The sequence below is a fragment of the Ostrinia furnacalis genome, unplaced genomic scaffold (assembly GCF_004193835.3).
Source record: "Ostrinia furnacalis isolate ACB-3 unplaced genomic scaffold, ASM419383v2 OfSCF2561, whole genome shotgun sequence".
Taxonomy (NCBI): Eukaryota; Metazoa; Arthropoda; class Insecta; order Lepidoptera; family Crambidae; genus Ostrinia; species Ostrinia furnacalis.
In genome coordinates, this window is record NW_021132800.1 from 46,589 (window position 1) to 71,650 (window position 25,062).

The window sequence follows — 25,062 nt, forward strand, 5'->3', positions numbered from 1 at the left end:
ATGTTAATCATTTAATAAGAAATTAAATGTGCCATGTTTTTCTTTAATGATATTTATTAAGCTTTCAAATAACACCAATTTTGTTGGGGCACCATGATTGAGTCAGAAGAAAATCTTTAAAGTTCGCGTTGCGGAAGGTGCGGTATTTGATGTTGAGTGTATAAATAAATGTGCCAGCATTAGTACTGACTGAATGTACTTGATTGACACAGTAATTAAAAAAAAACATTCAAACATTTCGGTCCATTTTGAAACATTGTTTTGTTATGTTGACATATTGTTATGCAGAACCTAAACAAATAGTCACAGATTAATTTTTCGGAATTCTATAATAATGGATAGTTCGAGACCAATCATTTGTTGTTCCAACTTCTATGTAAAACATATTTGTTTTCGTAGTGACTGAGTGACAATAGTAGGAGATTTCTATACAGGATAGCTGATATCAATATTGTGTGTTTTCCATCCCTTTCAATTCGGACTGCGCAATAATGCATAGGCATTATATTACAGGACTGAAATAAAATACATTTATTTGTTTATAGGGGGTCAAGTTTTTTTCTACCATGTGCAAATAAACATGGCAACTCACAGCACACTACCTACCAAACATTGAGATGTCATAGACGCATCGCTAAAAATCATTATTGAGCCTAGGAATGAAAGTTCACCTTTTATATTTTGTTTTTACCAGTGGCTATGCCTTTCTGATTTTTTAAGAAGTTATGAATGTCGTGGCAGTCTATGATTAAGGCAACACTATTGAATGCAGGATTTTAATGGTAACCTATATTATTTTTCGTGTGATAAGGTGGATAAATACATATGTAATATTTAAAGACACAAACCTGAGTGGTGCAAGCTCACAGAGCACAAGTTTCCCGAGGGCGCCAAAGAGTACGAAGGCTCGTCCTTTGGCTTCAACAGCTCGTGTGTGGACATCGCATGGATTGACAGCTCCTGGACAAAACAACAGTAAACATTCATTAATCTGCTAACGAAGTGAATATAATGAGATTAGGTAATATGCAATAATTACAATTAAACTCTTCTTCTTTTACTCGTATTTGGATTGCGAGAACACAATCCTGTCATCATACATCATGTACAGCCATAGGCGTCTAATACAGCGCTATAGTACGAGTATAACACCGAGTGCTCATGGCTCCTTTTTATGATAATTCAACAAGTAACTTTTCTTCTCTAGTATTGCGAGAACAGAACTCTCCTGGTATCAGACATCAAGAACAACCAAAACCATCAACCAACTTAGCAATATACAAAGTCCATAATGATCCCCCGCTCGGATGCAAAGCGCCAACATTTTAATAATTAAAATGACACAAGTCTTCCATAGTCAAACAAAACTGGCGACAATTTAACAACAGTCAAAAAATCACATTTTTTTTGTCTGAAACCAGATGAAAAAATAATTTATGGTCGAAAAACTCAAAGTTATTAATTATAATGACAATGTTAATATGTCGGAAAACAATAATAAATCGTACCAACTCGACAGTGCGCGTATAAAAGTATCCTTGAACATCTTTATAAAATCCGTAGTCTCCGTAGAAATTAGCGTCCACCGCGTAAACACGTGCAGACTATATTTTTCTAATGTTAATATTAAATCGAATCTCGAAGAGATGGCTAATAAATATCCAACAATATCTATTTTTACATATGTAGGATGCTTTCTCCAATCTTGAATGAACGGGCGACCCTCCTCGTAATGTTTGACTGTAACGCGCGCGTTGGCGCAAGGGAGGAACGTACGCGACAATCAAATGTTTTCAAGGGACTAAAACAAAGGGTTTTGATTTTATAAAACTTTATTTGACACAGAAAAACGTAATTTATATTGTATAAAGTTCTAAAACCGCTTGTTTTCTAGTATTAACAGTGTGTTCGTTCGACATAACATTTTTTTATCACGTAAGTCAAATACCACACTCTAGTGTACCTTACATTATAAGCTATAACTTTGACTGTACATCATTGATTGTTTTTGTTCATAATAAACTTAATAAAACACAAAATATATTTTCTATAAAATGTATGAACATCCTGAAACCTTTTTCAGCGTAATCAATTTCTAGTACTAAGCTGATAAGAAAATTATTCTGAACACTCTTGAAGGATATGAGCATAATACGCTTTGCGCTCTTCTCACACGCCGATGTGTTAGCTTTTTGACAGTGTCAGCTATATCCGAGCTGATTTGTTCGCAACAGCTGCGCGCGCGCACCTATTAACCGCTGATACATGTTTGTCAGCCGGCTATTAGGGTGAAAGAGATAAAATTTCGGAATCATCTATATAAGAGCGAGATCGATTCACTTCTCCAATTCACGACCAATATTTATTTGCTGCATCGTGACACCCGAGAAAAATTCTTGTACCAAAAAATTAGAATTTCAGTATAAATGGGCCAGCGCTGGCAGACCATTCTTCTTGTTGCTATATAAAGAAATATTGGTCAAGGAATGCTACTTATAATAATATTTAGATGTCTGCGAATAAAACTATTCAACAAATAGTAAATCTGCGATAGAAATGTTACGATAAATTCTCCCATAAAAATTAAAAAACGAAAGGAAATGAGTGATTTGCGAAAGAATTATAGGCCACTTTGTAAAAGCATCACCAACCATATAATTGAGACATTTATTACTTGTTCTTTTTTATAACAAACAATATATTCTTGGCTTATTATCAACTACCTACCGTCTACTCTCACAAGCTCACACATAACAAAAGATAATCATCCATAATCTACAAAATCCAACAAACCGAAAAGCATTATTGAGTTGAATTAACTAATTAGCGAAGTATACATATTGTATGCTGTGACTTGTGAGTCTAAATCTTTATTTAACATTTTACTTCAGCATTTGAAATTAAACGAGTTAAAAACGATCGCTCCATATTGATTATGCAGTATTTGGATGGCCTTTGCTAATTAACGGACGTCACTTAGCGCTTTCTTTTTAGCTTAGTTAAATAACACTGAATTAATAAAATAATATGGCTTAGAGATAAATAAATCATTAACATCTTTATAATTCATTATTTGATTACTATTAACGTGCTTGTTATTACTAGTTCACTCGCAAATACGATAACGTACGCGACTCGGACGTCTCAAAGCGAACGCAATATTTCTCGTTTGGTAAAGGAATGTCAAACAAAATTATCCCTGTAAAACAATGATGGTAATCGAAATTCTTTCACGTCGTGATGAATTAACTAATAAAATTCAAAGACAAAGTTTTGTATAAATAAATAAAATATTCCCAGCATTTATAAAAAATGTCTGCTAACTTCGACACGGTGACGAGGCGACAGTGGATCGCAGGGATTAAACCAAAATAGCACTGTAATTAATGGGCGTTTCCAAGCCCACAATCTCAAAACGAAACGCATTTCGAGAATTCCGACTCATACATAATAAACCCCTGGAACTGGATAAATCAGAGTTTTTAGCGAAGAAAACGCATCGGATTTTCAAAGTCAGTTGGTCTTTAACTAAAAACTTTCAAAGTTTCCACCATCAGATACTTACTTTGTTATACAATAAAAATATTTTGATACTACGAGTATTATTTTTTTCAGCGGTGCACTAAATAGTATTTTTGTTTCATTTAGTTGTTATATTTTACGTAAGGATAAAATCAACAAAATAAAGATTGGAGGAGGCCTTTGTCCAGCAGTGGGCGTCATTTGGCTGAAACGAACGAACGAAAGATTGATCTTCATCATCATCTCAGCCATAGGACGTCCACTGCTGAACGTAGGCCTCCCCCAATGCTTGTCATGTTTCCAGCGCCTTATGTCATTAATGTCAATTTTGTTGGGGAGTGTGGACAGTGAAGGCGATTTCCCCGAATGATTAACCCATTACTTCCCAAGCATCGAAATCTTTGGAATTTTTTGATCAAATCTTGAAACTAAGTTCATAATAGGCTAAGAAAAAATAATAAAAACAAAAAAATAAAAAAAATAGTACCTTTAATGCTTAGTCAGCCTGTCCTATAAATATGACAGTGGGGACATGTGATCAGAAATAATAAAAGATAACAATTGTAAGAAAATTAGCAGTATTTGAAAATTTGTCCGTAAACAGCTTTAAACATAAAGTTTTAGGAACTTATTTTGTATGGTAAGGTATAAAACAATCACTGCAGAGTGTTTTTTTCACATTTAGCGCAAAAAATAAGAGTTTTTTTTTTACAATCTTCTCCCTGGCAATGCCTCTATTTGTCCCTCTTCGTCATATAGTCGTTAGTATTGATCATATTGTCAAACCTCACAGGTTGTAAAAGGCGTTCATACGTACCTGGTGCAGGTTTTCTTGCCTTGCCTCCCGATTTTTTTATCCAAGAAAAAACCCTACGCTTGAAATCTTTCTAGATTTCAATGTCTCATCTTTATTTACCTCATTGTAAATAATAAATAATCCATGCATTCACTAGGGACATGTCTAAAACACGAATGACTAAGGCCAATACCATTTTTTGCCTCTGAAGCTGAAGATAATCTATTGATTACAGAATTGGACGAAAGTCAACGATAGAAATATTTGAAGTTTTGTGAACTTTTTGTTCACTAATCCCCATTAACGCCAATTGGAGCTTATAAAACTTATAATGGGGAATAATGAACTAAAAAGTTCGTTAATCCCCATTACGTTAAAAATAAAATCCTAATATAACGGGGATTAATGAACTTGTTAGTTCATTATTCCCCATTATAAGCTCCAATTGGCGTTAACGGGGATTAGTGAACAAAAAGTTCACTCTTCCCCGTTGACGGGGATTGTCAATGGGGAATAGTGGAATAAGCCCATTGTTTTGCGGTATTAGATACCAGCTGAATTTCAGAATATACTGGATTACTAGAAGAAGTCGCCAGAACCTTCTTCCATGTCAGTCATTTCGTCCACTTCGTCCGGAGGTAATATGGCTACTTCATTATCGTCCAACTCCTCACCACTACAGTTTTCTTTATATCTGTTCGGCAGAGACCTTTTGAGTAATCTAAACACAAGACCCGCAAGAAACAAACAATTGACACGTTTGAACTAGTGCTTATCGTTGCAGATCCGAAAATGCCTTCGCGGCAAATTGTATAGACATGTTCCCAGTGTCATATTTATAGTACGGCTTATTTTGAAACATTACCACAAGTTTATAAATTATGTTTTGTTTATGTTTATTTTTTTTATGTATTGGTAAATGTCTAAGAATCAGTTTTATGTAAATTGGAGGTGGCCAGTTTTTTAATATTATGGTATATAAAATCAAAATATGATGCTTCTTTTTGAGGCAACAAAAGTGTTAATTTGAAAAAATTACATTAAAATAACGGATACACTTTTTGCAGCCGAAAAAAATTATTTTATTAGAATAACAGTGCAAGAATACGAATTTTGTCAAAAACAATAAAAATTAGTTTATTAACTTGTAAAAAAAAAATGTTGAATATGGTGTCCTAAAAATAGGACAGTGGGGAGGAATGGGTTAATTAAAATTCGTCAGACGTGTTTACCAATTTTTCACTTTGACAGTTCATGTGAGATTTACGAGTAAGCCGTTCCGGCTCACTATGAGTTACCTCGCTTTTCGTGCACTGACTATCTATCTAGGCTTTTTTATCTAAGATTAAATTACAAGTAGTAAAGTACAATTGCATAGACATTTTACAAAGGTTCCACATTGAAAATAGTTATGAGGAATCCTTAAGTTATGAGCATAATTCGTCACCTATCTTTTTCGTCAATCGATTTTTCGTCGGCCGATTGTTTACTTGGGCAGTTGATCAGTATGGGCAATTGGGCATGTATGGAAGTGCGCACATTACACCGATTCGACTTGGCCGATTCTTCATACAATTTAAAATCGGGCACAACTATCGACCAATTAAAAGTTGATGGTCTGCGCCTAGGCTAAAACTTGATTCTTCGAAAATATTTGAACGAGGAATAACAAACTTAGAAGTTTTCTAGTCAATTGTACTGTAGTCAATAGTATAAAAAGTTGGTATGAAAATTCATCTTCCTTTGGCTAGTTCGTCCTTATTATACCTCGTCCCCCTTAAAATGTGTTGGTAAGTGCATACATCAACAACGCCTGGACCAAAATTACCAATTCTTTTTTTAATGTTCGTTGAAGTCCAAGGATGGTTTTTACGGCGAGAAAATTCGAATAATTTCCGGGAAAACCTTAAATACAGCCCTTTTTACACGCCGGCGAAGCCGCTGGAGGAAAGCTAGTTAATAATAAATACACCATAGATAATCCCTGTTTTAAAATCACGTTTAAGTAGTACTTTTTATTAACAAGGGGGCTCAAGTACACATTATTCAATCAACGCGTTTATAATTTTGCTATTATTTAAATAAATTATTAATTAATCAAAATCCTTGAAACGTGTAATATAAATATGAAACTGCATCTCATTTTATGAAAAGATTCAATTATGAGAATATTAAAAACTTCCCTGTTCAGGTTATTAAAGTACAAAATATGTAATTTAAAAATTAATAAACCTCGTGACATTATGACAATACAGTTTCAGGTATACAATATTGGTATCGATTAAACTTTTCAGCAGCCCTATTATTTTATAGCCCAACTGAAACGTTATCACAATAAAATTGTAAATGAAATATCTTCGTAATTATAACTAAACAATCAGGAATAAACCTATAAATTATTTAATTGTTGAAAATAAACAATTTTCATTGTGTCTGTTACTTTTTATTTACTTTCATTTTAATTAAATTCAACAAAGACTAGATATAATTACTTATATCGTAATAAACGAGCATTAATATTTTAATTGTTCGCAAATCCGTTCTTAGAAACAACTCAACAGGCTCGGATTATGAAATTCAAAATTACTTAAATAGAGAAGTTAACAAGAGCGAATAGATAAATCGAGCTAATTCTCATTACTGGGAATTGTGCGTTCTATATTTCTGTGTTCTCAATGTTTTCAGGAAAGTTAACATGTTTATTTTATAGGTAACAGCAACTGTTTACTGTTGTTTGTAAAATTCAATACTCGACATCAAGTTAACTGCAGTATTTCTTGTCTTAAGCTGGGTTTCACCATCATACTTTAACATTGACAAACGTCAAAAATCTTTGAATGCAGTTCTCTTTGTTTTCAAAAATAAGGGAATGTTTTCTTTGAGTAAAATTTTCTACCTACAGTATTAAGAGTACTTTCCTTCCAGGTGGCATTACAAAATTTCACCCTGTATGTAACTCAAACTGACTGACTGACTGACATAGTGATCTATCAACGCACAGCCCAAACCACTGGATGGATCGGGCTGAAATTTGGTATGCAGGTAGATATTATGACGTAGGCATCCGCTAAGAAAGGATTTTACGAAATTCCTTCCCTAGGGGTGTAAAACGGGATCCACGCGTACGAAGTCGCGGGCGGCCGCTAGTTACCCATATGTAGCTTTAAGTCATTTCCAAAAAACAAAAACGAACAAAGGACCCGACCTGAACCGACCAGCATCTAATGAAGACCCGTAAATATAACAAACTATTTTTAGAGTGAAACCTTCAGGTTTTATCAGACCCACGTTGATACCATGATAAATGTTATTAAGCACTGCTTTTTCAGACCTTTCGAACTACGGAAAATGAGTTACATACAACGGTGACGAACACAAGACGAACAACGAAGAACTACATTGCACAGCGTGCACAGCAAGTGATTGTATTTATCGAATAATCGTTTTTGATATCCCAGCTAACCCACTGGCCGATAGAGATGCAAAGAATTTCCTGGTGAAAAAGGGTAGATATGTAAGAGGATTCTATGATTTTGGAACTAACACCCTGAATTTCGTGATATTTACAAAGAAAGACATTTTATTCACTAAACTTCAAATCAATTTCTTTCAAAAAAAGGTTGCATAGCCACAGATTATAAATTTCTACGCTGCAAGCATGGAGGTTGCATTCACCTACCGGAGGATATCGGAGAGAAATACGAAGAGAATTTCACTGTGTAAACTGAGCCTCAATTTTAATTCGTATAACGTAAGAAAACCAGAAGGTTCTGCATAGTATGATAATTAAGGCAAATAATGACTGAAAGACAAAGACATAACTGCACATAAAAACTAAAAGCAAAACATTAAGATCTGCATTAATTGATTAAGATCTGCAAAAAAAATAGTGGATAAAAATTTCGTAAGATACACATTATTTAATTCGCAAAGAGAGTACCTACCTAAATGCCAAACAAACGCAGAAATGTTTAAATACTAAGATCATTAAAGAAAATCTCTTGAAATAGATTTTCCTGAGATGTTTATTCAGTATGTTTATCTGTATTCTAAAATTGTTCTTGGATTTAAAAGAACGTTTTTCTAGGAGCTACTTACCTACTTAGAAAATTTTCTAAGCTGAAGATATTTTTAAAATTAGTAAATATGATGGATTTCTGATTATTCATTCTTCATTCATTCGATATTAACATAATAAATGGCCTTCTTCTTAGTTGCAGCAACTAAGGTCAGAAATCTCGTATCGAAATTAACAAATTAGTTTTCTTTTGAATTCTTTTTCTACTGCCCCTTATGCTAATACACATTATCTTTTGTTTACCTACATTATTATTTATTACTCGTATCTATTTTATGAGTATTTTTGAATAAATCGTTACAAATGTCATAATATTGCGATAAATTAAAATCGGGTATTTTATTATTATGTTATCAAATCGTTAAAGTCGAGTCTCACGTTTCTATCTGTTCAGTGCACTGAGATTCAGTCAATAAAAGTGCAACAAAGTTAATTGGCTCGTGAAATAGGTCCATTGTGCGTTGTACACGACCGAATTAGCCTTGTGAGTTAGCAATATTTCCGATAAGGCACTTTTTAGGTTCATCGGCATATTTAAGTCTTGGTACATTTCGCATAAGATCGATTCTCGGTTGCAGTCAGTCCCAATGGAAGTTGACGCTCGAGTGAAATATACACATGTAAAAATGTACTAGGGGCCCACCCACGAACAGGGGAATAATTTCACAAACGCTGAATATTCGTTGCACGTGTTGTGGGTACAATTAAGGTAGTAGGTACCTACTGACCATTGTACACCTTTACCAGGACCAAAATCTTTTCATGGCTTAATAATAAGGTCCTTTTATAAATCAAATACATAGACGGCTTTAAATGTTGGCAATAATTGGATTTAAAAATGTTTGTATTTCTTGACAGGCTTACCTATGGACTGTCATAGGTTAAAATGATAATAACAACATTGGCTCATTAAATCCTACTGTCTGATAAAAAGAACTCAACCTCTAATCTAAAGCTAAAGTCCTTTTTTTATCAGGTAGTACAATTTTATTAAACATACGGTAAATCAGTCTTGGGTTAAGTTAGTAACCTCTCACAGTTTTATACTCTACTCCATAATCACCAGGTCAAATTAAAAAAAAATCTCTTATTTTGTCTCGAATTTAAATTATAGTACCTACAATATTTCATTTACTAAATAATCCATGCTACTTACTTGACAGAAGGCAATGTACAGGGTAACATAAGTATGGTGGTTACGGTCATGTACTCGTTGTATAGATTGTAGGTATGCATTATTACCGTAGAATGTTCTTCGTTGGCCACACATACTGAAACTTCAGTTATCGTCGCGTTAGCAGAGACTTAATGCTGATCTAACTACAAAACAAAACAATCCGCAGTATCGTCACAAATGTAACATTGACATAATTTTATTACTATTTACGATACATTTGATTCAGGTCAAATGTTGCAACAATATTTTAAAGTAAGTATGTTTTAAGCGATTTTTTCCAACTCTACTACGATTGAAGAGGACGACGCGACATTGAGTTTTGCCTCGCAATATTGGTGTCTTAATTTGAATGCTATAAAGGTATGGACTTGTTTTCTGCTTTAAGTACACACGTGAAATTATTTTACTAAAAATATAGTATCATACTCCAATGAAAGATACTTAGGTAAATACCTAATACTACATGTTTTTTGAACAACGATATTATTTTACAAAAGGGAATAAAGATAGAGGAGAGATCAAATTATTTTACAATGGTCAAAATTGTTTTTAAAATTGTATCCTTGAGTAAAAACCCATTAATACATAATGCGTTACATATCATTGGAAAAAACAGCATAATAATAAGTATATTTCATCGGTCAACATACCTTAACATTGATAGTGATAGCCTCGTAAGTTCATTTGTTTTACCTACAATAATCTGCCGAGAACAGCAAATAAATAATGACTCGTAATCATATTATGTAACGTAACGTGACACATCAAACTTGTCACCCGAGTATTATACCTATTTACTTACCTAGGTACCTATTAACTTCAATGAAATTATTGACATTAAAGCTTCATATCCTCCTAATCTGCAACATAGCCTGTTTTGAAATTATTTAAAAAATGAATTGTGGAAATAACATCACCATCAGCAATATTAATACAGTAATTTTACGAGAATTTATACGCAAGGAAAAAAAACTATTTTCTTCATTGCAAGTAATAATATTCATCCATTTATTTAGTCACCATAGCATAGTGGCTCTATTTTGTTTACTGTTCAGTTATCGATTTAATATTGAAATTGTTTACGTACGAATTTAAAACATTGGGCACTGGGACAATACTGGGTTGAAGTGCGAAATGAGTCATGTACTTACCTACAACCCAAAACCTATACAGGGTTATTCAAAATACGACGTCTTCCAACGGGGCGTAGAGGGACTAATTTAGTTACTGCAAAATGAAAGATCGGTGGTTCAATTCCCACCCAAAGTTGCAGATTTTTATCTACATTACATTTAAACCTAGTTTTAGCTAAGGTTAGCATCGTAAATATAAAAAAACATGATCTGAAAAGAGTTTTTTAATTTCTGAAAGCAGCGGCTTTGAAACGTAATACCTACAAACTTTTTGAGATTGTATAGGTACTTTTATAAGTAGGTATACAAATTAATTATTCTTAAAACATAATTTGAAAAATCTCGATCAACGCTAAATTAGTTTTCAGGCTCATTCTTCATGCTCTACATGACCCAATGGCCACCCTGTATCACGCTCAACAAATCATTACTGTCGGGCTGTTGATTGTTACAGCAAACAAAGTTCTCTTTGGTATTGGTAAATGTCAGTGGCAGGAGAACGGGCGCACTTAAAAATGCAATACTTTTCACATTTGTCACAGGGCCGGTCGAGTTACAGTCATTCGAGTCGGGCGCGAGCAGCTGGGCAGTACTTGAACGCCGTCATTCTGAGTGGGGACACCAACTCTTCGGGCGATCCTTACAAATAAGGTCTTTGCCTTTTACACTGAAGTTTCTCAAAAATAGTATTTTTTAAATTTTTAATATCATATTTTTTCATGTGTTTTTTTTTATTTCTCTAATGGTTAAACGTTTATTCATAGTACTTGTATGATTAAAACTTATTTGTTTAATCAGAGTACAAAAGGCAAACTTAACAATAAAACCATCTCATGACATTCTCATTTATAGTCACTAATGAGATAACTAAAATAATTTAATAGCTATTTCTAAGTGCTTTAGGTACCGCTTTCGTTCAAAAATATTTCCAAAACAAATCATGTTAGTTTAACATTATCTGAAAGTAGGTAAGTCCCTAAGTATGTACAAAATTGTGTTACTAATGTGGCAACATGTAAAGGAAAAATAAGCTTCCGTTAAATTCTCCACACAAAACGGCCTCAGAACCTATTATTTGCCAAAAAGAATCCCCAAGACTATTTTTAATTCTTGTAAAATAACCGCTAAAAGCGATGCGTTGCATGTGTCCAGCTTGTTTAGCCGGCTTAAGGATTTTGGATTCCCAGCTCAGGACATGGACACAGTCGAAATCTGGCAAAGCAGATTTGTCTCGAGCTGTCGAAACAGTATTCCCCCACAGAGCCGTTAGGAAAATTCGTGACAGATCCAATTTTATGAAGTTTCTTCCTAATATCTTCGTAGGTGCGTAGCGTGGCGTTTTGGACGTGGCGAAACGAATTCTACATTTTCAGAGAAGTACACGTTTCATATTATGGTGCACATTATGATTTCATGCATAGGTAGATACTGTTTGGTATAAATTATATCAATAAATACAATCTACATTTTGTCGCAATAATTATTTATGGGAAGTTGGGATCCAAAATAAACCTTACCCACCTAAAGTAGCAATCACTGAAAATGCCTTTATTTTATCAGTAAGTAGAATAAACTTTTGAAGACAAATGCTTTCAATAATAATACTGATCACAAACGAATCAAAAATAAACTCCGTGTGGAATAGCCATGACTACGAGCGATTTGTGGTGACAGTACTCGTACCTTTCGTGTAGCTATACCGCTTAAGGTATGCGTTCATGAACACAGCACGAGCAATAATTTATCAAATTCAATCGAGAGCCGATGTTTGATGACTTGAACAGAGTTTTGTTGATTTTTTTTAAATAAAAACAGTAATCGATGCGGCGGCATTGCAATACCAATATAATCTCAAAATAGGAAATACATATTTATTGTTCTGACGTGTTAAATCTACTCAAGGATTAAGGACGGGTTTTCTTGTATACGATTTCTGTTGAGTCCCGTATATGACAAAAAAAACGTTTTATTTAAATGCATTTATTCTTAAAAACAGATAAAACTCGTAACCATACACTACACGTCTCATTAAAGACTTTCGTTCGTAGCGTCTTTTTTAGTAAAAAAGATCAAATTATTACGTTTGTGTCTTATTTAAAAACCAATAATACCTTAGTTTGAACCAAATAAACAATTTTTCTTGCTTTCTTTCTAATAATGCAGTCTAAAAATATAGTTTGCTTATATTTAAGTAGTCATGTACGTAACACATAAGCTACGTCAAAACTGACCCCTCTATTGCACTCAGTCCATCATATTATTCCTTCGGAATAGAGAAACAACTACGAGCTGTCAAACGAAACCGATTTTGGATTACACTGGATATCATTTTGTGTGTAGGTATACCTACTGCTGACAATGTATGGAAAATATTTCCACGCATGTAAAGTAAGTTAGATAAACTAATATTATAATCTATAGAACAGATTTTATTTGAGAAAAGTAACTATTTTATTTTGGTACATTTTAATATATTCCGCGGTATTATTCAACATGTTTCATCATTACATTTTTGACAAATACTAAGATGTAAATACGCTGTGGATATCTTATTGACAATCAATAGTTCAGTCCGCGATGAACTTATGTCAGGGGCATTTGATAAAATACCCGTTCAGCTAAATTAGGTAGCTACATTAACTTTCATTAATTGTATTAATACTTTGATCGTATTTGAATCATGGCAATTTAAGTAAACAACGAATGAAAGGTACAAACTAGGTACATATTGCCAACGCTTAATTTAATTATTACTAATTTAATCGGAATTTAGTATTTAAACAGTCATTCATGGTAAACAAAATAATCAATTTTATGAAAAGTAAGGCTTGTTTATTATCTATCGCGTATTTATTATACATAATTAGTACTTACCAAAAATTTTAATTTATTATTTTTACAATGTTACTGTAATATTATGGTATACGTGCATACTCTACGCTTAAGTAGAATTTAATAAACAGACAGACGAATTGAGAACCTCCTCCTTTTATGACTGTCTGTGAAAGCGACACAGACAGACAGTTACTTTCGCATTTATAATATTAGTATAGATAGTATTGATTTTGTGTATTCTTTTTTAAATATGAGTTAGGAACCACAAATCGGATCATCCTTTGTAATACAACAGGCATGAAATAACTGAAATTATGATTATACACTCAACATCAAATAAATCGCACCTCCCGCAACAATCACTTTCAAACGGATGCATCCCCACTTCCCACCAATATTGGCACCATTTAAAAGCCTAGTTCTAAACTTCATTTCATTAAAGGAAAGGTTTTTACCCCAAAAATGTGTCTTTAGAAGGATCCAGAGTCACTTCTTCAAAAAATAGGCTATTAAGCTTGAGCCAACTTTTATGGCTGTAAAACTGTGAAGTTGGGATTAATCGGTATCCATCTGTTAAAGAGGACACGTGTGATCATTGTGATAATTGATCCCAGAGGTGAGCCCAAAGTGAGGTCTCTTTTCAAGTCACATTTATGGTATATGATAATCATTTATTTAGAAATTAAATGTGTTTTTCTTTAAGGATATTTATTGGGCTCTCAAATAACACCAATATTGTTGGGGCACCATGATTGTGTCAGAAGAAAATCTTAAAAGTTCGCGTCGCGGAAGGTGCGGTTTATTTGATGTTGAGTGTAGTATCTATATAGCTTCTAAGCCGTAAAACAGATACTATAATCATAATTTCAGTTATTTCAGGCCTATGTTCAGCAGTGGACGTCCTATGGCTGAGATGATGATGATGATGATTCACAATATTTATACATAAATGCCGGAATACAGTAATGCTATTAACATTATTTTTATAGTGACAGACTAAGGAAGATATATCTAACTCTATAGAGTTGCTAGCCAGGCAGACTTAGGCTGGATTGCACCATCTTACTTTAACTTTGACAAACATCAAAAATCTGTCAAACTCCATACAAAAAACACCGGTTATCGTTAAAGATACGGTCAAAGTTAGGTAGTGCAACTCAGCCTTAGATAAAACCCTACCACCATAATCCACCCCAGGTCATAAAATTTTAAAATATCACAAAATTAACTCTATCTCCTAAACTAAAGAAAATCGTAAAACATACATGGGGGTGATTTAGATACACCTTGATGTAAGGAATCTAAATTTTTCTTCTAGACCCCACTGTTTTGGCCACCCTGTTTTTATAGGGATATTTTACAAATTACTTTAAGCAACCAGCTTTTCAGTTATTTCTGAATATCATGTTTTGTGTATAAATCACCACCATCAATTTACATTTATTTTCTTATGACTACGATGCTGAAAAATATGCACATAATTTGACTTACTGGAAAAATATTTCGTGAAAGAAAACTGGGTGTTATTTTAAACAGAGATAATGAAACTGATAGTTAATATGTACTGGATCATATTTTTAAGCACATGATAGAGTACTTGCACGAATAAAAGTCAAATAAACAAGGTCGGTGATGTAACGAAGTGTGACGGAGACCCCGATAAGACCCAGAGTCGCGATAGTGCCCATCGAGAAAACGTCATGTCATGTTGATCATAACATCGTATGTTATGAAAGTCAGCCCGCCCTACCATAGACACACATGCGGTGAGCATTCTTTGTTTTATGCAATTGATGACTATGTTATCGACGAGTAACGCCCGTATTCACCAACATTACTATGAGATCTCACAGTGCGCGTGCACGCACAGGATGACACACGTACCAATCACAGAGCTCTATTCAACGCTGCGTCACTTAAGCAAGCATCGTTTGTGAATGCGGGCGGAAAATTGTTTTTGAAATAACTGTAATAGCTAAGCGCCATGCGATTTTGTAGCTCATTGCTACGTTATTATAGTTTGTAGTCTCTTTTTATAAATTTGATTGTGTCAAACCTTTCAATCCACTACACCTAATTAATTTTACGATCAAGTTTATGAAAACTAGGGCGGGTTTGCACCATCTTACTTTTACTTTGACAAACGTCAAAAATCTGTCAAATTCCATACAAAAAGCACCAATATCGTTATAGTTACAGTCAAAGTTAGGTGGTGCAACTCAGCCCAAATGTCCATGAGCAACACGCATCGCACAAAACAGTGGTGGGAGTTGAACCTGACATTACTGAAGTCCAGATCCAGACTTCCAGTCTGCGACACAACTTAACCGTATTTCTACAAATGATTGATAGGTACCTAAATAAATTAAGGATATGAAATGCGAAATTCCAATTCTCTCTTTAGGCCTACATGGCCCTTTTCGAAAATCGTCTACACGTCCCAAAGGCGTATCCATATTTTAATATTTTTTTTATTCAATTCAAAGTTACCTACTCAATTTTATCAGATTTCATTTATGCCAAATCTTTGATTCTTATATTGGTTCGCCTTAAATACCTATTCCTATTACGAGTAAGTAGTTATAAAATACAGCTTTTGCCATCACAATCAAACTGCACCAAGTCGCCAATACACTTCTGAACATGCTTATCGGCCGCTATACCACCGCTTGCAATCTTTGCGTACATTCCTTGGTACAACTTTATATGTACATATTTGCTGCTTGCACTTCATTAGCCCTCTTAAAATAAATTATAACAACGCTATGCACAGATAGACCTAGCAAAAGTTTATTTAGCTTTGTTGATGGGAAGTGGTGAAACTTCTTAAGTTAATGTTTATGATTTACATTTTAATGCAGGTATAGGGACTACCTGTGTACTGTGTAGCTAGGATCTACATTCTACAGCCAATAAAAAAAAACCAACCAATGAAGATCAAATTTAATGCAGTTCTACTAAAAAAATCTTGTGTGAACTACAGAATTCGAAGTTAAGCGAACGTACGCCACAACGAATTGGTAACACAATACCTGTGTACCAGTAAATTATTCATGTTTTCTTTTTTACTCACCACAAATAGTATTTTGGATTTGATTCTCATATTGTGCTTTTATTTTGTAAATACATAATTGTTTCTGAATATTTTATTAGGGTAAGAGTAAACCATTTTTATTCCGGTCAAGTGTGATGTGAGTGGTATTGGCGTGCAGGATGGATACATTTTCATTGCAGCACAAGATGATTGGATTTTTTTTATACTTTTAACTAGCTTTCCGCCCGCGGCTTCGCCCGCGTGGAATTTTGTCTGTCACAGAAAAACAATATCGCGCGCGTATTTGCTCACCGTTTAGACTAACCCTGGACTACGACAAACATTTTAAAACCAAAATCAGCTCAATCGGCCCAGCCGTTCTCGAGTTTTAATCAGACTAACGAACATTAATTCATTTTATTTATATAGATAGATAGATATAGGTACAGTGTGTTAGGTAAATGGGTATATGAGCCGACAGTAGCCCATGTTAACATAGTAATATAAATGGTATGGTGAAGTCAGAAAATTGATAACTTCATTTTAATTATTTTAATTTTCACACAAATCGGATTTAATAATATTTATTTTGTATAAAAATTAAAAAAATTAAAATGATGATATCAAATTTCTGACTTCACCATACCATTTATATGACCATGTTAACATGGGCTAGTGTCGGCTCATATACCCATTTACCTAACACCCTGTAGATTCCACAAAAAATGCATTTAGTAGGCTCTAAATTAAGGGAGTATCTCTAAATTAACACTCCTATTTACAAAAACAATAACTTATTTTCATTACCACTATATCGAAAAAGGTTTTTTTAAAATACATTTAATAATCGCTCCGTCTTTTTAAATAAATTGTTGTAAGAAGCATGTGAGCAAAGTTATCTTTAAAGAATTCAGTTTTTACTCTTTTCACAGGAATAAAGAAAATAATTACAGCAAAATAGTGGACTTAGTGATACCTAAAAGCTTTTTCTGCGAAAACTTCTCTGTTAGAAGGATTGTAATGAAACGATAAAAATATAAAATCATGAGCAGAGAACAGCTTAAGCTCTTAATAAATATTACTAAAAAATTGAATTCTCTCAATAATAATATGACTGTAAAGAGAGCAAACGATAACGAAAATAGAAAATTTCTTTCTATGGCTTCCTTGCGATCAGCATGCTCAAGTGTATTGGAGCGGGATTCATGGAAATGGCCCTGAAAGTCTTAAATAAGTAATGACCTAATTAATTCTATTTATTTTATTTCTATTTAAGTTTCATTTTATCCGTATTCTCAGCAAGGACTCACTTGTTGTATCGAAGCTGTGTTAGTGTTTCAGTTAGTGGGACGTCTAAAGGACCTTTTTAAAACCCTAAGCAAAATAAATTAGTTTGGTTTTGAATTATTAACATAATGTAATTTTATTGAGTAGTAACCAGTTTAGTTAGTTTTGTATGATGATGGAATTGTATACTTACACATGTTTACAAGCGGAGTAAAAAAGTTTTGAATTATAACACCGTTGGATGATGAGGGTAATTATTTTAATTTAGTTTTACGAATTCATTTACTAATTAAATTAATTTTAATTTGATATAGTAAATTAATATAATATTTGTGTCGGTGTCGGACTGTCAATTCGAGGTTGCTTGTTCGAGCCTGCGGTTCGAACGCCGAACCAATCCTTCTACAATAGTACAATAGTACACAATTTGTACTACTGTACTTACTACAATAGTACAATAGTCACGATAACTTAACAGGAGAGGTTAGCGTGAAATATAATTATGATCATCATCATCTCAGCCCCATTTCCAGATAACCGGTTGGCAGTGGCCTACATCCATCGCTTTCCTGCAACCTTTTGGGCCAAGACAGGTCATCTGTCCACCCTTTTGGTGGACGTCTCACGCTGCGCTTGCCGGATCTTGGCATTCCAGCACATTTCTCCCCATCGACCGTCAGTTCTGCGTGCTATGTGCCACTTCTTGTTAATCTGGGAGATCGCTAATAAACAACTTACCGTCGGATGAACGTGAGGGTGGGAGTACAGTTGCATTCTACGCGTGTCCACGGTGTACGTGTTGAGCGGTAGATCGTTCATCTCGAAACTCCTCTGCAGGCCTGGGGTCAGCCGAGCCACCTCCTCATCCCCATTGAGGCTTGCCCCATCAGCTCCGTTGGCCACTGGAAGAGAGCTTTTGATTATTCAGATTGTCTGATCAACAATAGCTATTGATTTCACTACTACTAATGGGCGTACCCAGATTTACCGGGGGAGAAAAGTTAAGATTTTTAGGAAGGTTCACCCGCTCTTAGACATTTAAGAAGAACAGGGCAGGCTTACATTTAGTGTTACTACCGCCTAAATTGTAAATTTTGTAATGCTATGGGGTGCAATGAAATGTATTCTGATAATAGTCAGATCGCTTCAAATTGGTACATTACTATACATTCTTAAAAATAATAAAAGACCTGTAACCCGTTAACATGGAAGGGAATTGCGTTCACCTACTAGTTAGCTATATATTTTTTAAATTATATTGGAATTTAGATAAATTTCAAATTGACAAGGTATAAATACTTAAATAAAAATGTGATTTGATCATTTTACTTCCTCCATATTCATAGGGATATTATACACAAAATCTATAATATAATAATGACACATGATCATTTATTAAAGTCTATTCTACTCTATTAATCCGATTACTGTTAATGACGTGTATGAATTAATTTAAAACTGAATATAGATACTACACTATGAAGGTACAGTCGGAATGAATAATAACGTACAAATAGAATAACCCTACTGTGCCTACTAACAATTTATCTCAATGCAATTGCAAAATTACACCTAATCACCTTTACCGTAACTATAACTTTAACCGGTGTTGTTGTATAAAGTTTGGCAGACCTTTGACGTTTGTTAAAGTTAAAGTAAAATAGTGTAGTCGTAATAGTTAAAAATTGAAATACGAGCTCATTGTAGGTACTGGATTATGTCATTGACGTTCCACCACCTGTTACGCAGAGACTGATTTTTGTTTGTTTTGATTTATTAAGATAAGCTAATTTAATGTAACACTGATCATTTTCACCGAGAAAGTGTTATTTATGTGAGCTCGACCTTTCAAAAATAAATGGGAAACTGTGATCTAGTTATTTCAATGTTTGTTAAAAATAGACAAAAAATGTTTTTAGTACTTTTTAACTGCTGAATACATCCAACTACCATCTACTTAAACGACTCACGTAATCAGAATCTGTAATAATGAATACTTATTTTTTATTGTGACTATACCTACCACTAACTAATGTTCAATATCTAACAAGTAACTAAGTACAGATTTTGAACAGGTTTATTTCTCTCCATTTATATTGGATCCAAATCCTAATGATACCAATTGCCGAGTCAGTGCTATTTCGTATTACTCGCTTCTAGTCAGTGCGTCAATTAATACATTTATGTGCAGTCCACGATTTATATTGGGTAACCACCAATAATGCCTAATATTCATCTAACTCTCTATGTTTATAATTAATTTATAAATAAGGTTTAGTATTTTTTTGCCTTTTTAACCCCTCCAGCAAACATGTTAGGGTTGGGTTCATATTGACTCATGACAGAATGCTCTAAAACTTTACGTAGAATTAAGTTTATTGATGCCAACTATACTTCAATTATGTGTAGGTGAACGTCGTAACATTTGGCTAAACACTGTGAAATCTATAAGTATGTTCTAATACGTCAGATTTTACATCGAAACTGTAGATCCAATGTGTTTTTTCAAGTTCTGAATGCACAATGTATGTCTTCTACTATTAGGTTACATAAACATCTAACAAAGTAAATTAGTTTAATTGCATATCATCCTCAAGAATCTTTCAAGATCGAACTTAGACGAAAGCTTTTCCAAACAATGAAAAATATAGAAGACTTATTTGGGCTCGTAGTAATTACTCGTATCTGTACCTCTAGTAGGAAAAACTTTCGAGTTCGTTTCGTTGCGTATTCAAAGTGTCATCGAAAAATTTTGTATGAAAAATTAAACAGCGCCCCCTATATTATAGCCGCCCTAGGGGGCGCTGTTTAATTTTTCATACAAAATTTTTCGATGACACTTTGAATACGCAACGAAACGAACTCGAAAGTTTTTCCTACTAGAGGTACTGGTAGTCGCGAGTACTCTCTCGTAGCAGTGCCTAGTTAGTAGCTACGGGTCTCTTCGTAGTCGTTAAGTCCGTATTAAAAAACTCGACTCAAACTCAAGATCGTAGTCGAAGATTCGTCTAAACCAGGGGCGGCCAACCGGTCGATCGCGAATATTAGTGCAGTCGATCGTGGCAAGGCAAAAAATACTACATGATTGTGTACTAAACTATGCTGTTTCATTTAAGATTTCAAGAAGTATGTACCTAAGTGATAGATCGCCCAGGTTTTCGTTAGTAAACAGTAGATCTTATGTCTAATCTTGTTAGCCACCCTTGGTCTAATCATTATATTTCAAACTAGCTGACCCGGCGAACTTTGTTCCGCCTTAACTAGCTGACCCGGCGAACTTTGTTCCGCCTTAATGGCAATAAATAAGCAGACTTTTTTTTTAATTTCGAACGGAATAAAAAGTATCCTATGTCCTTCTCCTGGCTCTAAACTACCTCCCTGACAATTTTCAGCTAAATCGGTTCAGCCGTTCTTGAGTTATAAGCGAAGTAACTAACACGACTTTCTTTTATATATATAGATTTAACGTAGTAAATTTAAATGAAAACTTCTCTTTCAATGATGCTTTAATAAATACGATCGAGTGCAGCTAAACCTACTTGAGTTTGAAGCTAATGTTGAGTGTTGTTTTAGAATACTTAACTTACTTAACCTGGTGGAAGGGGTTGTTTGAAGGTTTATAAGTAGGTATAAATTAGAGGGGTAGCATTAATAGTATGTTCAAGTTTCATTAAAATAATAGTCCAATTACAAAAAGTTTTTTTCTGAAATACCCAGTGAAACTTTACAAAAGCAATAACAAAGTATGGAAAATATAAATATAATGACTTAATTTTTTTATTTATTTGATTTTAAGGCAAGTACAGTTTATTAACTAAGTAATTCCCGATAAGCAAGAATTATATTATGTAACATAGGAAATAACTCTTTAGGTAATAACGCTTGCACTGCAATAGTAGTAAGTATATTGTTTGAACTCGATCAGTATCATGCGTGACCAACTTATGAGTCAAAAATGTAGGTCACACAAACTTATTATAGCAACGTATGAAAAAATATTTGTAACCATTATGTATCATACATAATTGTATGTCATTCGATATTCATTACCTAATCTAAGAAAATAGGTATTTTACAGTAAAAAATGTTTACAAATAGGAACACTATACAAAAATTTAGGTTATCGAATTTGTCATGATTTAGTTTAGAGGCAAATAGCTACCTAAAGCAATACAGAAAGCGAGTAAAAAACACACAGGTTATGCCAGAGTAAACCAAACAGCAACAAAATATTTCATTCCTCTGAAAAAAGCCGATCAAATTCCCGAGAATACTATACTGTGTAACTCAAACAAGCAATAGCAATCAATAAACTAAAAGTCTGAAAGCATAAATTTTTTTATAAAATGTGTACTCGCGCTAACTTTTTTTCAAATTAGTTAAATATTAATTCAATACTAACGGTAGGTTAAGTCATTAATGTAAATAATGCTTTTAAAAAACACGATTTCTTACTACTTATAATGTAAATTAAAAAAACAACATCAATAAATATTTGGGTACAATACCCCCAAGTAAGCTTTTCTTTAAAGCTTAATTTCGGAGAACTTTGAGTAGATGAAAATGAAAATGAGTCATTTTATTTAAGATACAAAACTAGGTAATTGAGTGACTTTCAAGTATAGACAAACAAAAAAAACCAAATGAAAATAATTTATTGCCAACGTAAAACTTAAGGCGATGTTTCATTTGATCGGATTGGTCAAAAATTACTGTTTTACTATGCCATAATCCAGTTTTACTACCGCATAAAAATATTTAATGCCCTCACACACCCATTTAAGATTTTATAGCCATTACTTACCCACTTTTAAGTCTGTGGAATCCAGCTGAAGAATCCTTTTCTCCTCTCAGAAGTTTTCTTTCGAAACTTTCAGGAAAACCAAGAGCATCCTTTAGATAGTAGCACTGTAAAGTTTTCCGCACTCAACGTCACTCAAAGTTTGTTTTGTCAATCACTATAATGTTCAATGTTCACGTTATAGTTGAAAGTTTATTGAAATTGCATCGTATTGTGCGCGCAAGGCGGGCGGGAGGTAGAGTGATCCCTCCGCGAACCAACTACGGAACGAGCGACGCGCGTGGATGCCGGTCAGCCGACTGACTGAATCTCGCGTTCTCTACAGCGAAGCTCCACGCCATTAGACGTGTAGGCGGTCTCGCCACCTTTCGCTGAATATGCAATTTTCAGCCTCCCAAAAAGCTAACTTCATTAGAAAAAAATCTCCTGTACGCCACGCTATGGCTTAACTCACCCTCAAGCAACTTTTACGGCGCTATGCGGTCATTACATCACGTGACCGTCATTAAGTTTTAAAAAGTGTGAAACGTTTTTCTTGAAATAAAGAAAACATAATCTTCATAACACTTAGTGGCTAGAGCAGTGGGGAAAGGCGCGACCTCATTGGTGGGAGTGTGACGCCCGAAACCAATAGCACGGGAAGGAGGAGTCGGAACGTAATCACTTTGAAATTTGGCTGAATATAATATATTTGCCCTTTATATGTCGAAACATAATTTTGTGGTTTCCCTTCCTGAAGTACCTATTTTTACCGCCGGCCGATTATGGCAGCTTGGCGTCTATAGGAATAAACCATGAAGTACAACTTCGTCAATGGTATGGAGCTTGAAGAGGAAACTCGAGCATTTACTGAGGACCCGGGTTCGATTCCTAGTCTGGTCGATTTAAGAAAATATCTTTGCTGAAATCACTCGCGTCTGAAATGTACAGTACGACTACTACGACTTCTAGTCTTTCTGACTACGAGAACAGAAGTTACTCTAGCTGTTTGGCGACCGTCGGTGCGCGCCTTAATACGGAATGACTTTACATAACTTAGCGCCATCTACGCTTCAACTAAGCTAAGCTTTTACCGGATAACAATCACTTAAATTCTTATTTACCTACACTAAAATATTTTATTAATAAGTATTTAAATAACATTACAAATCTTATGTTCAAGTCAAGCTATCTGCTACGTGAAATCATTTAGCAATACCTCTATTACAAAAAAACTTTCAAGTTCGTATCGTTTGCGTATTCGCACCGTCGAATGGTACTTTCCGAAACGTGTTGTGATAATTTACATTTCTATTACCAATCAATAATTTTATTTTTATTTTTCAGAAAACAAATGTTTGACAGTGACAAGTGAACTTTGAAATAGTTTCTAACCTGTAACCACAGGGGCCCTGCACTGTTGAAGTTTTCATACTAAATCTCTCGATGGCGATGCGAATACGCAAACGATACAAACTCGAAAGTTTTTCGTAATAGGCATATATGAGGGGAAAAGGGGTCTAGGGTATTTACTTAACTATTCATTTTGATTAAACTTCTATTTCATTTTTAAAATAATTAATGGTAATCTTACTTTGATTTGTTCTCATAGCAATGTGTTTACTATCCGCGTCACAGCGTTATCAACCGGTATTGTAGACTTGGCTGAAATTCAACTGGTAACATGTTCATATTTAAAACTATTTTGTAACTGTCGTGATATTAATTAGTAAAGAGTCAGTACAGGAATAAACATTAATTAAATCCTAGGTAGAAAACCATTATCTTAAAGGCGGCATAAATCATCCGATGTTCGGTGCCGGATTAAGGCCTAGTTTCCATCAAGGCGGAGCGTTGCGGAGACGAGAGATGTTCGGCAAAGCTGGCAGGCTCTTTCCACCAAAGTGGAGCAGAGAAGAGCGGTGATGAGACAAGACGAGAGATGTGTGAGCTGTGCGTAGCCGTCATAATAATATGTCTATTGCATTAAAATACCGCACCGCTCCGCACCACAACGGTCCGAACAGCTCCGCACCACAACGCTCCGCCCTGTCAAATTCTATAGAAAAACAAGTCCGACCGACACTTCTCCGCTCGATCCATTTCCACTGAAGCGGAACAGAGTGAAGATGAGGAAATAATTAAATCTGATTGGTTATTCAACAGTTCTCTGCTCCGCTCCGCCTTGGTGGAAAATGGGCTTAAAACTAAGTAATTACCTACTCGATGCCCTTAGCATTCCACCAGGCCCCTCTTTCCCACTGGGCACTTTGGGCACGTGCCCAGGGCCCCGCGACCGAGGGGGCCCCCATCTGCTAATAAGACCTTTTTCCAGATGTTAAGGGCCTAGGGTTGCCAGGTGTCCGGATTTAGCCGGACATGTTTGGCTTTTTACGGTCGTGTCTGGCCTAAAATTGTCT

General features: G+C 34.5%; 1 protein-coding gene across 5 annotated transcripts in view; it reads right to left on the minus strand.

The window, feature by feature from the left end:
* Positions 1–22,948, minus strand: part of LOC114355823 (forkhead box protein L2) — a 58,380-nt gene extending 35,432 nt beyond the window's left edge. For 2 of the 5 annotated variants that reach the window (XM_028308841.1, XM_028308844.1), the window contains exons 1-3: positions 22,671–22,948; positions 18,601–18,764; positions 849–960 (exon numbers count right to left, since the gene is read on the minus strand). In XM_028308841.1, the coding sequence (XP_028164642.1) occupies positions 849–960; positions 18,601–18,764; position 22,671 (277 nt within the window). In that variant the 5' untranslated portion in view covers positions 22,672–22,948. Of the gene's footprint in view, positions 1–848; positions 961–1,039; positions 1,114–18,600; positions 18,776–22,666 lie in introns of those variants that run through there. The other 3 variants (XM_028308842.1, XM_028308843.1, XM_028308845.1) reach the window with 3 other exon arrangements.
* Between the last annotated feature and the right edge of the window lie 2,114 nt (positions 22,949–25,062).